The sequence below is a fragment of the Danio rerio genome, chromosome 17 (assembly GCF_052040795.2).
Source record: "Danio rerio strain M-AB ecotype USA chromosome 17, GRCz13ab, whole genome shotgun sequence".
Classification (NCBI taxonomy): domain Eukaryota; kingdom Metazoa; phylum Chordata; class Actinopteri; order Cypriniformes; family Danionidae; genus Danio; species Danio rerio.
This window is the reverse complement of record NC_141037.1, coordinates 5,790,001-5,807,609: the sequence shown is the minus strand read 5'-3', so window position 1 is coordinate 5,807,609 and position 17,609 is coordinate 5,790,001. Positions and strand designations below refer to the sequence as shown.

The following is a 17,609-nucleotide window of genomic DNA, read 5'->3' as shown; positions in this document are numbered from 1 at the left end:
ACTCACCGGCCACTTTATTAGGTACACCTGTTCAACTGCTTGTTAACTCAAATTTCTAATCAGCCAATCACATGACAGCAACTCAATGCTTTTAGGCATGTGGTCAAGAGCATCAAACCGAGTATCAGAATAAGGAAGAAAGGTGATTTAAGTGACGATGAACATGGCATGGGTGTTGGCGCCGGACGGGCTATTTCAGAAACTGCTGATCTACTGGGATTTTCATGCACAACCATCTCTAGGGTGTACAGAGAATGGTCTGAAAAAGAGAAAATATCCAGTGTCACAAAAATAGGGGCGTCATGATGGCGCAGTGAGTAGCACGATTGCCTAACAGCAAGAAGGTCGCTGGTTCGAGCCCCCGCTGTGGAGTCTTCCGGGCACTCTAAGTTTAAAGACAAGTGCTATAGGTGAATTGAATAATGAATGCACCCGAAGCTGTATGCCATCTATACTTTCCCATTGCAACATGGCTGAGGGGGCACTTAAAGTCAAGTCAGGTCAACTTTATTGTCAATCAAACCATGCAACAGTACATTACACAGCAGACTGAAATTGCATTTCTCCCATACTCCAATGTGCAATTTAAAACAAGATATGACACACACTAAACATAAACTAAACATTTAACTAATATAGTACAATAGATATTTAATAAATAGACAATAATAAACAATAATAAACTGTGAGCAATTACCAGATATCCTATTTCTCCAGAATATGGCCAAGTTGAGGTATTTATTGTAGTGCAGTATGACAAACGTGCAAGTGCAGAGTAGCAGCATAGAGGTAAGTGAGTTTTGTAAACATGTTACATGTGCAAGGAATATTAACATATATGCATAAAATATTGAGTTTGCCTTTCTCACAGTTCCACAGAAGAAACCATACCTAAGCACTGGTATGAAAAACAATAAATAAATAAATAAACAATTCATTAGAAAAATATATAATTTTAAATCTCTCCTTTCTGAAACCCTGCTCTGCTCTGATTGATTGGCTGGCCCTATATTACTACACTCTGATTGGTCAGATGGCCATTTCTGTAGCGATTGGTCTTAAGCTTACAGCATCTGTCTAAAACCAAACACCCATCAAATTTAAATATTTAAATAAGAAAAAAAAAAATATATATATATATATTTAATAAAAATTTAATAAAATGTAATATTTTTGTAGACAAAAAAAAAAATGCTAGCACAATGCACAAAAATAGCAGACACGTTTAAGATAACTGGGCAAAAAATGCTCCCGCACAATGAAATAAAATGTAACTAAAACGATGACACACATAAGTTGTACATATAAACATAATTTACATAAACACTATCTATAAAAGGTTTGAGATCTTTATGATTTCTATCAAATAATCTTTTTCTACTCACCAAGGCTGCTTTTTCTATAGGAATCTACTTTGAATTATGATTTATTCTTGTAATTTTCAGCATAATTTCACTAGTTTTATATGCCATAACATTCTTCAGAAAGCATTCTAATGTGCTGATTAATCTAATATGCTCAGAAAACATTTATTAGTATTATTATTATTATCAATGTAAAACACTTCACTATTTTTATGAAAGTCTTTCAGCTTAGTCCCTTATTAATCAGGGGTCGCCACAGTGGAATAAACCACCAACAATTCCGGCATATGTCTTACATAGTGGATACTTCCAGCTGCAACCCAGTACTGGGAAACATCTATAGAGTCTCATTTACACACTATGGCCAATTTAGTTGATCCAATTCACCTATAGCGCATGTGTTTGGACTGTCGGGGAAACCGGAGCACCCGGAGTAAACCCACGTCAACACAGGGAGAACATGCAAAGTCAACATAGAAATGCCACCTGGTCCAATTGGGACTCGAACCAGTGACCTTCTTGCCGAGAGGCAACAGTTCTAACCTCTGAGCCGACATGCTGCCTGTTTATGAAATCTTTTTAAATTAAAACAACATCATCCGAAGTAGAAATGTTAAAAACATTTATTTTAATTAGAATTTAAATCAATTTAATGAATGAATAAATAATATGTTTTAAATGAACCCCATTGTATTCTCAATCTTTCCGTTACCTGCCCACATCTTCAACCACTCTGCTTTACTATCGTACACTGCAGTTACCAGGCTATTTTATTAAGCTACGTCATCGTTTTAGATGCTTTATTACTGTTGACCGTTTCCATGGCTTCATCGATCGAGAAGGAAGTCAAACAACAAGACAATGAAGACGGAGGTGCTTTGTATTTGAGCCTTTGCTGGTTCTTACACAAACACAGCCGCAATAAACATATGATCCCTGGGCCACAATGTCCATAGTGACATCAAAATCAATAAGAGCCCCGCGGCCCATAGCAACATCAAAATCAATAAGCGCCCAGTCTGAGATGACGTTATGGGGCACCAAACCCTCAAGAGTTCATTATCCACCGGCGCGAGAATACCTGCAACACTTGACATCTCGTCCGACCTTTCCAGATCACTCAAGCCCTTCACAATAATCAAAATATCATGTTCCTTCTCACATGCAGCTGGCCTTTTGAGGCGAGAGATGATGCCAGTCATGGCTTTGAACTTTTGAGTCAGCGGCTCTAAATGCTCACCGTCTGCGTGTTTGACCTGCTGGACTCAAAAGTGGTTTAAAGTCGCATGTGTGCGAGGAAACGTTTGCCGCCGGCTGTAGAGTTTAAATGTCAGAAGCACACATACATCACTCTGGCTGCTGCAAACAACTTAAAGGTGCCATTGAGTGCACCTTCAATTTGTTAAATTGAAACAGTTGTATATTCTCATTTATTACCACAGGAATTGGCCTTAGATTAAAAAAACTGGGTTGAAAAACTCAATTTTGACCGTATTTGGAAGGGTCATGAATATTAATGAGCTCTGCAGCTGCCAGTATCTGCTTGCTCTCTCTCTATTTCTCTTAAACACACACACACACAGACACAGACACAGACACACACACACACACACACACACACACACACACACACACACACACACACACACACATACACATTTGGGAAGCTTTTAAATTTGGGGAGGCAAAATCCAGGCGGAAACCCCAGAATAACAGCATAGTTTAACTGGTTAATACCTTGAATTTTCCAAATGGAAAAGAGGGTTGGTTTGTTGGTTATACACTAAATAATCAGTTATTTTGTCAGTTGTGCTGCTTCTCAATTCACATTTGCATGAATATTGGGCCATGCTTATTATCGAACCCTGCTTTTAAGAAAACTACAATTTAAAAATGATTTCCAACCAGCCAAAGTGGCTAGTGGAGGTGTTTGTCTAACTAAATGTAAAGCCCTGAATGTAAGGGTTTACACCATTTGTGAAGCTGCATTGGAACAATGATTATTGTGAAAAGCGATATACAAGTAAACTTAAGTTGAGTCGAGTTGAATTCCAACTTTTATGATTCAGCTTTGCCTTGGTATATTCATATTTCCATTCTAGGGTATCTACAACCAAAGCTCTTTTTCGCTATCTAGATCTTCTGAAGGAGCTCAAATGATGTGGCAAACATTTTTGACTTTGAAACGGATTGGCTCCATGCAAAAATCAGCACTTGGCTAAAGGAAAAGCTCAGTCCCCAAACATGACACCTCTATCATTATTTACTCACCCTCACATCATTCTGAACCCAAATGCTGTTAATTCTGCTGGAGGATTGAAGAGAAGCATATTTACTCAGATCTATGAGCTGCAACTCACAGTTGAGCCTTTCCAGATCAGAAAAGCAGCAGCCAAACAGCCCATAACAGTGTAATATAGTTTTCTATAGCAGCTGAAAAGTGAGATTGATGGAAATTATCGAAAAAATATCTTCCTAAGGCCGTTTTCATGATGAAAGCAATAATACTGTGTATTTATATGTGTAATATTGAATACTGCTGTCATTGCTTTTATATACACAATTCGAAGAAATAAGATCAGAAATGAGAGATGAAAACTGAAAAGAACATTAGGAGATGAACTCACAATTCTGAGAGAAAAAGAGAAAAAGGAAAGTTGTACAGTATTCCCTTGGAATTGTGACTATATCTCTCGTAATTGCAAGCATATATGCTTACATTCTAGTTTCTATCTTGCAATTCGGACTTTTCCGCCCTCAGAAAGGTAACCCTTTAAAACTATTTCAAACATCAATCATTTATAATCAAAAGAAGTCATAATTTGTTTAAAGTGGGATTAAATGAAAAAAAAAATACACTTATTCAATATACATTCACCGGCCACTTTATTAGGTACACCTGTCCAACTGTTAGTTGATTCAAATTTCTAATCTGCAAAACACATGGCAGCTACTCGACGCATTTAGGCATGTAGACATGGTCAAGACAATCTGCTGGAGTTTAAACCGAGCATCAGAATGAGGAAGAAAGGTGATTTAAGTGACTTTGAACGTTGGATGATTGTTGGTGCTGAGTATTTCAGAAACTGCTGACCTACTGGGATTTTCACGCTCAACCATCTCTAGGGTTTACAGAGAATGGTCTTAAAAAGAAAAAATATGCCGTGAGCGGCAGTTCTGACAGACCTGAGTATTGTTGCTGACCATATCCATCCCTTTATGACCACAGTGTACCCATCTTCTGATGACTTTCAGCAGAATAACGCGCCATGTCATAAAGTGCAAATTTCAGACTGGTTTCTTGAACATGGCAATGAGTTCACTGTACTCAAATGGCCTTGACAGTCACAAGAACTCAAACCAATAGAGCACCTTTGGGATGCGGTTGAGATTGGCATCATGGATGTGCAGCCAACAAATCTGCAGCAACTGTGTGATGATATCATGTCAATATGGAGCAAAATCTCCGAGGAATATTTCCAGTACCTTGTTGAATCTGTGCCATAAAGGATTAAGGCAGTTCTGAAAGCAAAAAGGGGTCCAACCCAATACTAGTAAGGTGTACCTAATAAAGTGGCCGGTAAGTGTGTATACATTCATTCATTCATTTTTGTTTCGGCTTATTCCCTTTATTATTCTAGGGGCCCACAGTGAAATTAACTGCCAATTTATCCAGCATATGTTTTACACATCGGATGCCCTTCCAGCTGGAACCTATCAATGGGAACACCCACACACACTCTTTGGACTCTGGAGAAAACCGGAGCACCCGGAGGAAACCCACACGAATGCGAGGAGAACATGCAAACTCCACATAGAAAATTCCAACTGACCCAGCTGAGGCTCGAACCAACAACCTTCTTGCTGTGAGGCAACAGCACTACCTACTGTGTCACCGCATCGCCATATATATATATATATATATATATATATATATATATATATATATATATATATATATATATATATATATAAATTAAGGCACGAAACACGTAGATTTTCAAGTTTTAGGAACAACATATAATAACTTGACATAAGTGTCTTATATGAAAGGCAAAGGCCTCTATATTATGCTTATTTTACCAAAATAAAATTTGATCATGCCTTGATTTTTAATTATTTAATTAGGACAGTAAGCTCTGACTTTGCTTAGACAAAAGTCTTGTCACCTACCAGAAATAATGTCCAGTATAGAATATAAAGTCCTGCTGCAGTGGTGACAGAATGAATATTGTGTTTGACTCCATCATGAGCTTGGAGGACTGCATCCATACATCTCTGCAATGACTCAAATCACTTAATTAATAAAGTCATCTGGAATGGCAAAGAAAGCGTTCTTGCAGGACTCCCAGAGTTCATCAAGATCCTTTGGATTTATCTTTCAGGAGCTTTGATGTGGAGGCTGAAGTATGAGAAGGAGCGCTATCCTGCTGAAGAATTTGCCCTCTCCTGTGGTTTGTAATGTAATGGGCAGCACAAATATCTTGGTACTTCAGGCTGATGATGTTGTCATCCACTCTGCAGATCTCTCGCACGCCTTCATGCTGAATGCAACTCCAAACCATGAATTTTCCTTCACCAAACTTGACTGATATCTGTGTGAATCTTGCAGCATTTGTGATGACTGGGATGCAGTTCAACAGATGATTCAAGGGGAAAAAAATCTACCTTCTCCCCGATATATTATTAATTGCAGAAAAACTAAACACATCATACATTTAGTACTTATTTGAGTTCAAAAACACACTAAATATAGCCCACAGTCAGCGCAAACCTCTCATTCATTCTTTCATTTTCTTGTCGGCTTAGTCCCTTTATTAATCCGGGGTCGTCACAGCGATCATCTGGTTTTCATTAAGCAGGTGTAATATTCATTAATATTAATTATTCGAATTCTTATATTCAGGTGGCGCTGTTTGGGGTTGAATGTTACATCATCATTAACCTTCAGGCTGCATTTTGCTCAAGGGGCTGCAAGAAAATAAATAAAAAGAGCGGAGCTACAGCAAAATAATGAATAAAAAGAGTGAGATTATGGTCAAATAAATAAATAAATAAATAAATGAAAAAAGTGCGACTGCTGAAAGTGCAAGCATCAGGGAGACCGGCCCTCGCCACGAAAAAACAGACCGGCCCACCCGATTAGCCAATCCAGGCCTGGTAAAATCCTATAAAAGATATTAAAATGGTTGGATAATTAAACCAACGATTGATAGATTGTTTGAAAATATGCTTTATTTTTGTAATTCCACATGCCGCATTTCACCTTCAAAGTTGGTAAAACTGAGTTTAACACATTTCAAGGACCCACAGGGACCGTGACAGACCACAAAAACACTTTCACGTCTAAAAATGGTCCCACATGCTCTTCCAGATGAATTCTAAAGGAAAAGCAGAACGTGTGACTCAGAGGTGTAAAAATATGAGTCGTCTATAAGTGTGAATGATCCTTTCACCAGTCATCTGTCAGGCTCCAGATCAGCCAATAATGAAGCAAAGAGAATAATGCAAAACTGCTGAACACACAAGAAACTAGTCATGAATAACACAACGACCTAGCTATTAGCCAGTTTCTCTTATCTGTGCAGATGAAAGAGTGTACGGTGAAGCTCTTTTACAGTGACAAAAGCAGGAGGACGTCGCACATCTCATTAAAAACAAATAACGTCTGGTCAGTTTGTGTTTCTGTAAGCCGCAGGCACCGTACTCGCTTTGGTGTCGAACACATGTGGCTATTAAAACTGGACATAACAAAACACACTGTTGTAGATTTCCAATTTGTCGACGCATGACTAAAAATAAACACCCACAGCTTCACCAAGACGACCAACTGAACTCGCCTTTAAGTGACCTCGATTATTCATGAGCTGTGATGCATGTAACAAACTATAACAAGAGCTTATAAACTAGCTGAACTCGCTGAACTCCGAAAATATACACATAAATAATTGTATATTATAGAGATAGTTCACATAAACATTTAAATTAGTTCGATTTATTTACCCTCAGTGATTAGCACCGTCACCTCACAGCAAGAAGGTTGCTGGTTTGAGTCCCGGCTGGGTCAGTAAATTGGCCGTAGTGTGTGTGTGTGTGTGTGTGTGTGTGTGTGTGTGTGTGTAAATGAGCGGTATAAGTGTTTCCTAATAATGGGTTGCAGCTGGAAGGGAATCCGCTGCGTAAAACATATGCTTGAAAAATTGGCGGTTCATTCCGCTGTGGCGTTCTCTAAAATCAAGACTAAGCTGAAGAAAAATGAATGAATGGCTGAAGATATTTTGAAGAATGATAGGACCTGCAACCATTGGCTTCCATTATAGAAAAATAGAAGAAGAAAAAAACAAGTGTTACTGTTGTTTTCAACATTTTTCAAACTGTCTTCTTTTATGTTCAACATAAAAAAGAAACTAACAGTACTTTTGAGAAGTATAGAAAAGGTAAATGATGACAGAATGGTCAGTGTTGGGTGAACTTTTCCTTTAAATGGCAAATGGTATATGGATATAATTTTAAATATATATTTTTTGATACATTATAATGTATAAAATTATATATAATTTAAATGCATATAATTAAATATTCTTTAAAAGTCAGACAAAATGCTATGGGCCGCAAATTCTGTTCTTATTTCACAAATTTCCTATTTTATTTTATTTATTTTATTTTTATTTTATTATTTATTGATCATTATATTTCTCTCAAACTTTTAATGGTTACATTTCTTTACTACAAATAAAAAAGCATTATTAATAAAAATAAAAAAATATGAAAAATGCATTTCGACAATATTTTTAAACAGTTTATATTTAAATAATTTATTTAATATTTATATTATTATTTATATATTATTAATATTATTAGAATTAATAATAAACCTTAAATCAAACTTTACATAATGTATGTAATTCTATATATATATAAAAAAAAAAAAAAAAAAAAAATATATATATATATATATATATATATATATATATATATATATATATATATATATATATATATATATATGTAGAAATGTAACCATTAAAAATGTAAAATAAATATAATAGTTAACAAAATAAAGTAAAATAAATTGTACAATTTGGGAAAAATAAACAGAATATAGGGCACATAATCATATGTATATATGTATATATGTATATATATATATATATATATATATATATATATATATATATATATATATATATATATATATATATACAATATATAAACTTAATTTTTTTTAAGTCAGACAAAATATTACGTGTCCCATATTCTGTTCATATTTCCCAAATTTTACACTTTATTTGATTTGATTTTATTAACTATTATATTATTTTCACATTTTTAATAGTTAAATTTTGTTTATGCAAGTTAAAAAGCATGATTAAATATCAAAAATGTACAAGAAATGCAATTTTATTTAATTTTTTTTTTATTAAATTAAATTTTAATTTACTAACTTGATAAAAAATGTAATAAATTTATTCAGACAGCATAAAAGAAATGCGTGGAACACATTTCTACAGTGTAATTGTATCAATTTAAAATATATAATAGAATATAATATACACTTACCGGCCACTTTAATAAGTACACCTGTCCAACTGCTGGTTAAAGCAAATTTCTAATCAGCCAATCACATGGCAGCAACTCAATGCATTTAGGCATGTAGACATGGTGAAGACGATCTGCTGCAGTTCAAAGCGAGCATCAGAATGGGGAAGAAAAGTGATTTAAGTTACTTTGAACATGGTTGTTGGTGCCAGACGGACTGGTTTGAGTATTTCAGAAACTGCTGATCAACTGGGATTTTCACACAAAACCATCTCTAGGGTTTAAAGAGAATGGTCAGAAAAAAAAAGAAAATAAGATTTTTTTTTTTTTTTGGGCACATTGGGCCTATTAGTACCAATTGAGCAAGTATTGCTGCTGACTATGTCCATCCCTTCATGACCACAGTGTCTCCATCTTCTGATGGCTACTTCCAGCAGGATAACTCACCATGTCATAAAGCGTGAATCATCTCAGACTGGTTTCTTGAACATGACAATGAGTTTACTGTACTCAAATGGCCTCCACAGTCACCAGATCTTAATCCAATAGAGCACTTTTGGGATGTGGTGGAACGGGAGATTGGCATCATGGATGTGCAGCCGACAAATCTGCAGCAACTGCATGATGCTATCATGTCAATATGGAGCAAAATCTCTGAGGCATATTTCCAGTACCTTGTTGAGTCTATGCCATGAAAGATTAAGGCAGTTCTGAAGGCAAAAGGGGGTCCAACCCGGTACTACAAAGGTGTACCTAATAAAGTGGCCAGTGAGTGTATTTTTTTTTCTCTTTTAAGTACTTTACAACAGAGGTTTACCTAAAAACACAAAATTATGGTGTCCAACTAAAAGACACGGTAGAAATCTAGTGTTCCTTTAAAAGGAAAAGTTTAATACTTGTTTTATTTCTTTAAGAAGATCTTTCTGTGCTCAGCATTTTGTGAATAACAGAAATCACAGCTCTCTATAATTGTCTCTCTGCATCAGGACATTTATAGCAGCACACAGTGACTGGCTGGAGAGTATTCTTCAGTCAGGTGGATATCCAAAATAACTTACTTTCCTGACTATAAATGGCAGATAAATCTGGTTTGGGGGCAGTTTGAGTTGAGCTTTTTTCACATCCATACTTATTTCTGCACTAATGGGGAAACTCTTGCTTCCCACTGTAATGAAGCTCTCAGTCCTGCACCGTCGTGTCCCTCAGGACTGCATTTGCCACAGAGTTACAGGTTGAAAAAAAAAGCCTCGCTTCCCCCTAGAGCGTCCCTCCACCCACTGCCTCATGTCTCTGAGCACATGTCAAACTGACAAACACTAATGAAGTCAAACACCAGCCCAATCCCATCAACACACTGCTCATAGTATCATGGAAAAACTACAGACAGGAACTGTAGTAAAGTGAGATCAGGGATTGTCCATGCAAAAAATTGCTTTTCTTACTTTGAGTTTTGATCTTGTTTCTAGTCTAAAAATTTTAAAACCAAAAAACATTTTTTAGACAAGGATTGTTGTCGGAAATATGCCAAAATTAAGCGACATTAAAACAATAACAAAAACCTGCAAATGGGGTAAGTAAACCAAACTGATTTAGCAAATGAAGCAAAAACAAGATTTATAAAAACAAGAATATATAATAACTAGATAGGTTAACTACAACTAAAACCAGGACTACAAAAAGGCCCAATCCCAATTCTATTTTTGTCGTCAACATTTAAATTAAAATGTGCTTAAGATAAAAAGAAAAGTGCTGTACTTAAATGTAAAGTATTAACACATAGTAGCCAATTCATCAACATCTGAAAATGTTGTCTGGACCTCAGAAATATAGGTTATATGAAATATATTGAATATTAATATCTGCCATATTCATAAATAAATAATTTTTGATAAATTTTGAAATATATGTAGCATGTACATATTACATATTTGATTCCTCTGCGTACCACTAGAAGGAAGCCTGCGTACCACTAGTGGTACACGTACCACAGTTTGAGAACCACTGCACTAGATCCTTTTAGATGTGCACCCAGCTTTGTGAGTTCATAAACTCCTCTAGAAACTATACCTTGACGACGGAAGCTTTCAGCGATGCTTCCGACTGATCTGAGTCCAGTTTGATGAGCTGTTGTCTGGGATCAACATGAGGATTTCCAGTCAGGACACCAACAACAGGTTCTACGTCCTAATCACTCCCCTATAACAGCAAGCTCCTGATTGGTTAAAGAGCCAAGAATGTCCGCTGAAGTTCAGATTTCAGAATCTTTTTTTTCATCCGCGCCACCTCATTTGCACGAATAGCGCAGCAGGATGTCTATTCGTGTCTTTGCATTCACTTAACATGTAAATCACTCACACTTGACTCTTCATCCGTCTCTGGTGTGAACACACTATTAGGACTCATTCACACCAAACACGTTGTCGCTTCTAACAATGCAAGAAGTCACACTATGGGTTAAAAAAAAAAAAGCACAGAGCAGTGATGAAATATTATGAACATGATGTAATAACACACTCATTAGAAATAGAAAAACAATATGTCATGAAAAGAACATAAATGTAATGTAATAGGTATATTTATATAGTGTGTTTATTGTGTATGGCCATACACCGAAAGCGCTTCATAATCCTGGATTGGGGACGATTGGGGGGCCATGAGGGCAGATAGAGGGAATTTGGCCAGGACACCGGGGTTAGGTTAGACCCCTACTCTTTACAAGAAGTGCCATGGGATTTGTAATGACCACAGAGAGCCAGGGCCTTGGTTTAACGTCTCATCCGAAAGACGACACTCACTGACAGTATAGTGTCTCCTTCACTATACTGGGGCATTAGGACCCACACAGACCACAGGTTGAGCAACACCTGCTGGCCTCACTAATACCACTTCCAACTATCAGCCTAGTTTAGTTGGCAATAAGATAACACAGGATATCTAGACAATGAGCGCCTCCTTAAGCACATGTTTACATTGAAAAACAAAAGAAAATAGCGCAGAAGAGACAAAAAACTTCTTTTGTGAGTTACAGTACCCTTCATAAAATAATTCTAATGTGCTAAAATACTGTCACTGAAGTAACGTGCCCTTGGCGAGAATCAATTACCCTTTATGTACACCTAAATATTTTTAACCCAAACTTTCAAACAGGGTTGTATTTGTAGCGTACTAATAAATGCATAGCAGCAGGAGAACAGCAGAGTTCAGTAATTCTCTTACCAATCATGGGCGACTCAATGAAGCTCCAGGCGTTGGTTTGAGGCACATATGATTGAAGAACTCCAGCTGAGCGTCCAGCCTCGTTCACTCCTCCAAACACATAGATCTTCCCTCCGCAGACGGTCGCCGCCGCTGAGTGAACTGGTTTGGGCAAAGGAGCCACCATCTCCCACTGGTTAGTGATGGTGTCGTACCTGCAGAGAAAATCAACATTGATTTATCGTATTAGAAAGAACTGAATTCAACACCTCCCTTTTTAGACAGACAGTAATGTCCCATCTCATTCTATTCCATTAAATTTTATCCTATGATATTTTATCCTATCCTTTGTTTTTAAAAGTGCAATTACGCATATTTTTTATCAATGTATTTGTAGTATACTTTATAATAAATACATTAAATGCAAACCAACACATTTAGAATGCACTTTTAGTAAGTATGTTATTTGTGCTAATTGTGTCTAAAACATACTATTTACATTTCAAGCACATTTGTAATTTATTTAATAGCATATATATATATATATATATATATATATATATATATATATATATATATATATATATATATATATATATATACAGTTGAAGTCAGAATTATTATCCCCCTTTGATTTGTTTTCTTCTTTTTTAAATATTTCCCAAATGATGTTGAACGGAGCAAGGAAATTTTCACATTATGTCCGAAAATATTTTTTCTTCAGAAGAAAGTCTTATTTTTTTATTTCGGCTAGAATAAAAGCAGATTTTAATTTTTTAAACACCATTTTAGGGACAAAATTATTAGCCCCTTTAAGCTATATTTTTTTCAATAATCTACAGAACAAACCATATACATATGGTTATAAACCATATACATATATACAATAACTAGCCTATTTACCCTAACCTGCCTAGTTAACCTAATTAACCTGGTTAAGCCTTTAAATATCACAAATGTCTAGAAGTGTCTTGAATAGTATCTAGTAAAATAATATTTACAGTCATGATGGTGGAGGTCAAACAAAGCCGTTATTAGAAATGAGTTATTAAAACTATTGTGTTTAGAAATGTGTTGAAAAATAATCTGCTCTCTGTTAAACAGAAATAGGGGAAGAAAATAAACAATATATATATATATAAATATATAAATATATATATATATATATATATATATATATATATATATATATGTACGTATATATATATATATATATGTACGTATATATATATATATATATATATATATATATATATATATATATATATATATATATATATATGTATATATATATATATATGTATATATATATATATATATATATATATATATATATGTATATATATATATATATATATATATATATATATATATATATATATATATATATATATATATTAGGGGTGTCAAAAGTAATAGTTTCTTCGGTGCACCGCGATGCAGACGCGGACAATTCGGTATCAGTTCAGTAATAATCATAACCGGTTATTATGTACTGACGTCATTTATCTCCTATGCGCTCTGTTACGAGGGAGGTGAGCGCGAGTTTTTACAACTCAGGGCCGGCCCATGGCATAGGCACCATAGGCAAAATGCTAAGGGCGCGGTATATCCAGGGAGGCGCCAGAAATGAGTGCGGTTCAGTTGGTTTTGTTTTCGATATTCCTGACACACATTCAGTTACATTATAGACGGCAATAACTCAAAAACCTCTTAGCCTAAAAATATCTAAAGTGTGTTTCCTACAAAAAAGACAAAGCTGGTTATGTTTCAGAGCTGTCTTTCTTTTTTTTTCGCTCGACATTACAAACACTGCTCCATTTAAGCCCTCGCAATATGTGTTTAGCCGGGAGAGCTCGCGCTGAGAGGAGCTCTCAGTAGGGGACCGTCGGAAAAGTGCTTCTTTTTTTCGTTTTTTTGCTCCGCTCAGCGCGAGCTCTCCCTCATGCGAGGGCTTAAGTGTGTGAGTGTGTGTGTGTTTGTGTGTGTGTTTGTTTGTTTGTTTAGTGCTGTCTATGTTTGTGTATGTGTTTGAATGAAGACAGTGTGGTGCTGTGTGTCTGTGTGTTTATACAGACAGCTTGTTATAGCCTCCCCCCCTAAAATATAACGTTGTATTCGGAAAGCATCGTGATGCACCGAGATATCGAATTGAACCGAATCGAAGGCATGATAATCGTAACCGAACCGAACCGTGAGACCAGTATAGGTTCACACCTCTAATATATATATATATATATATATATATATATATATATGTGTGTGTGTGTGTGTGTGTGTGTGTGTGTGTGTGTTTGTATAATATATGTCTCAGTGTATAATCATGCCCACCAAACAGGATTTGCAAAAAATACTGAGATTAAAAGATCTGTTCAGACTATATCCAACTGCACTTCAAGAAGCACTAAGTGCTGCACTTTGAATTCTTTAAAGCATGTTGAAATACTTTCTGAGCCACATAATACACAAGCCCTGAAATCAGCATATCTGCATAGTATACACAGCTATAAACGAGAATGTTTCAATCATTCATTCGTTATTTTCCTTCGGCTTAGTCCTTTTATTCATCAGAGGTTGCCACAGCGAAATGAACCGCCAACTTGTCCAGCTTATGCTTTACACAGAGAATACCCTTCCAGCTGCAACCCAGTACTGGGAATCATCCATACACACTCATTCACACACTATGATCAATTTAGCTTATTCAGTTCACCTATAGTGCATGTGTTTGGACTGTGGAGGAGCACCCTCAGGAAACCCACGCCAACACGAGAAGAACATGCAAACTCCACACAGAAATGCCAACTGGTTCAGCCAGGACTTGAACCAGCAACCTTCTTGCTGTGAGACGACTTTTCACAGCAACCTTCTTACTGTCGGCCATGCTTCAATCACACAATATTAAAGCAGGTTTATTTTGTAACTCAGCTATAACAGATCTTTATACAGCAGCATATGAACCTGTTTGGTGGTCATACTGTCAAACATGCCCTGAGAATGTCCCAAAAAAGGGCGGGGAGTTGCTACTTCTAGTGGCCGGGAAAAACTAGCTCATTTGAATTTAAAGGCAGAGGCGCAAAAACCGCTACAATTCCCTCTGACCCAAAAATTGTAATTTTTAACATGGTTTCATAAATTATCCGATGGGTAGTTTGATGTTAAAACATCACAGACACATTCTGGAAACATTCATTTATTTATTAGGCTCTATATCAGAGGTCGCCACAGCGGAATGAACCGTCAACTATTCTAGCATATGTTTTACACAGCGGATGCCCTTCCAGCTGCAACCCATTACTGGTAAACACCCATACAACTCATTCACACACACACTAATACACTACGGCCAATTTAGTTTATTCAATTCCCCTATAGCGCATGTGTTTGAACTGTGAGGGAAACCGGAGCACCTGGAGGAAACCCATGCGAACACCGGGAGAACATAGAAATGCCAACTGACCCAGCTGGGACTCAAAACAGTGACCCTCTTGCTGTGAGGGAACAGTGCTTACCACTGAGCCACCATGCCACTTATTCTGGAAACATAAAAAGACTGGTTTTACATTAATACAATTTCAAATATTGAGCCTTTTAAATAAATATAAGGTTATTGCAGTCTCGCTCTGTTTTACTCATTCCATTCCGTTTTCTTTGTATCCATTCCATCTCATTCTTTAGCATTCTATCTCTTTCATCATTCTATTCCATTTAATCTAGTTCTATTCCATTCCATTTGATCACATTTAATTCATTTCCATCTCATCCCATCTCATTCATCCTGCTCATACTGTAAGCAGGGCTAAAAGTTTTACAAACACTTTGGCAAGCAACCAAACCCATTAACACCACTCAAACTTCCCATAAAAACAGACTATTAATGTCAGCCTCAATAAAAAGACACTTTAAAAGATGGTCTTTGCTCATGTCAGTGTTTTTCCACTTCACGCCTGATTAAGCCTCAACGAAATTTAGAGTGTACTGTGAGAGATGAGTTTTTACAGGCCCTTGGTAAGATAATTTAAGCAAACTCTAACATTTAAATACAAGTAAAAAGAGAGAAAATGTGTATTAATGTCACAAGACCATTTTAAATACTGCATTTGGAAATATTAGACCATTCAGATTTAATTAAAAAAAAAATTATTAATGTATAAAAAAATGTTATTAATGTATAAAAAATGTGTATGTGCGAGAGAGAAATCATTTAAATATTTATTCAATAATTAATTAAATTAAGTGTGATAAAACACAAACATTTTGATAATAATAATAATAATAATAATAATGACATCATGGTGGCGCAGTGGTTAGCAAAATTGCCTCAAAGGAAGGTTCGCTGGTTCGAGCCTCGGCTGGGTCGGTTGGCATTTCTGTGTGGAGTTTGCAGGTTCTCCCTGTGTTTGCATGGTTTTCCTCCGGGTGCTCTGGTTTCCACCACAGTGCAAACACATGTCATATAGGTTAACTGGGTAAGCTACATTGTCCGTAGTGTGTGTGTGTGAATGAGTGTTTATGGATTATTCCCAGTGATGGGTTGTAGCTTGAAAGGAATCCGCTGCGTAAAACATATGCTGGATAAGTTGGCGGTTCATTCCACTGTGGCAACCCCAGATTAATAAAGGGATTAAGCCGAAATGAAAATGAATGACTGATAATATTAATACTACTACTACTACTAATACATTATATATTTTAAATATTATACAAAATAATACCAAATAATATCAAATAATGATATAAAATATGTATTTTATATATAACAGAATTTATTCTGGACTAAAATATTTTTGCAGCTTTTACTCTTCTCATTTGTGCAATACATGTTAAGTAAAATTCATTTATAGGCAATAAATGTTAATTTATTGTTAAGATCGTATATATTCCTCAAATACATAAATGTGATGCAAATAATGCATTTAACAAACAAACAAATAAAACAACAACAGCTAACAATGACTGCAGATTCGGACCACTAATTTCTCGATGTGGCTTTTTAATGTCTGAGTAAATGGACTTTTATTTCCAGCATAGGCTCATTGTGAATACGTTCCCCTGTTTACATTTCTGGAGAGTACAAATTATGTAGCCAGAGCTATGTATGGCTGCATTTCGACTTTAAAACGAACGCTACAGGGCGGTATTCTGTTTCTTTTTGCCCTACCAGTTGATGGATTACCTCTGTATGGACGGCTTTTCCACTGTTACTAGTTTGCCCAGTAGCTCGCCATGTACGTTGGAGGACTTGAGAGGCAGAGGAAAGTTGACCGCGAAGAACAAGTTTGAGTCCAGTGAATAACAATACCAGAAAGCAGGTAAGAAAAAAACAAAATATGAAATATGAATGAGTAACAGGGTGAGAACGTGTTAAGATCTGAAAACGTGGTAAAAATCAGACGGCCGCGAGGACTTTTCTTTTTCTGGATTTCTTTTAATAACAATCGGTTGGGTTTAGGGAAGGTGGTGGGTGGGTCAGTAAATTATTAACGATTTCTTAAGCGGCGTGGTTCCAAT

General features: G+C 36.0%; 1 protein-coding gene across 4 annotated transcripts in view; it reads right to left on the bottom strand.

Annotated features, from left to right (window-relative positions):
• Positions 1 to 17,609, bottom strand: part of LOC100334314 (kelch-like protein 29) — a 376,785-nt gene that overhangs the window by 24,035 nt on the left and 335,141 nt on the right. For all 4 annotated transcript variants that reach the window (XM_087289939.1, XM_087289941.1, XM_087289940.1 and 1 more), the window contains one exon: positions 12,120 to 12,313. In XM_087289939.1, coding sequence (XP_087146065.1) covers positions 12,120 to 12,313 — 194 coding nt within the window. The remainder of the gene's footprint in view (positions 1 to 12,119; positions 12,314 to 17,609) is intronic.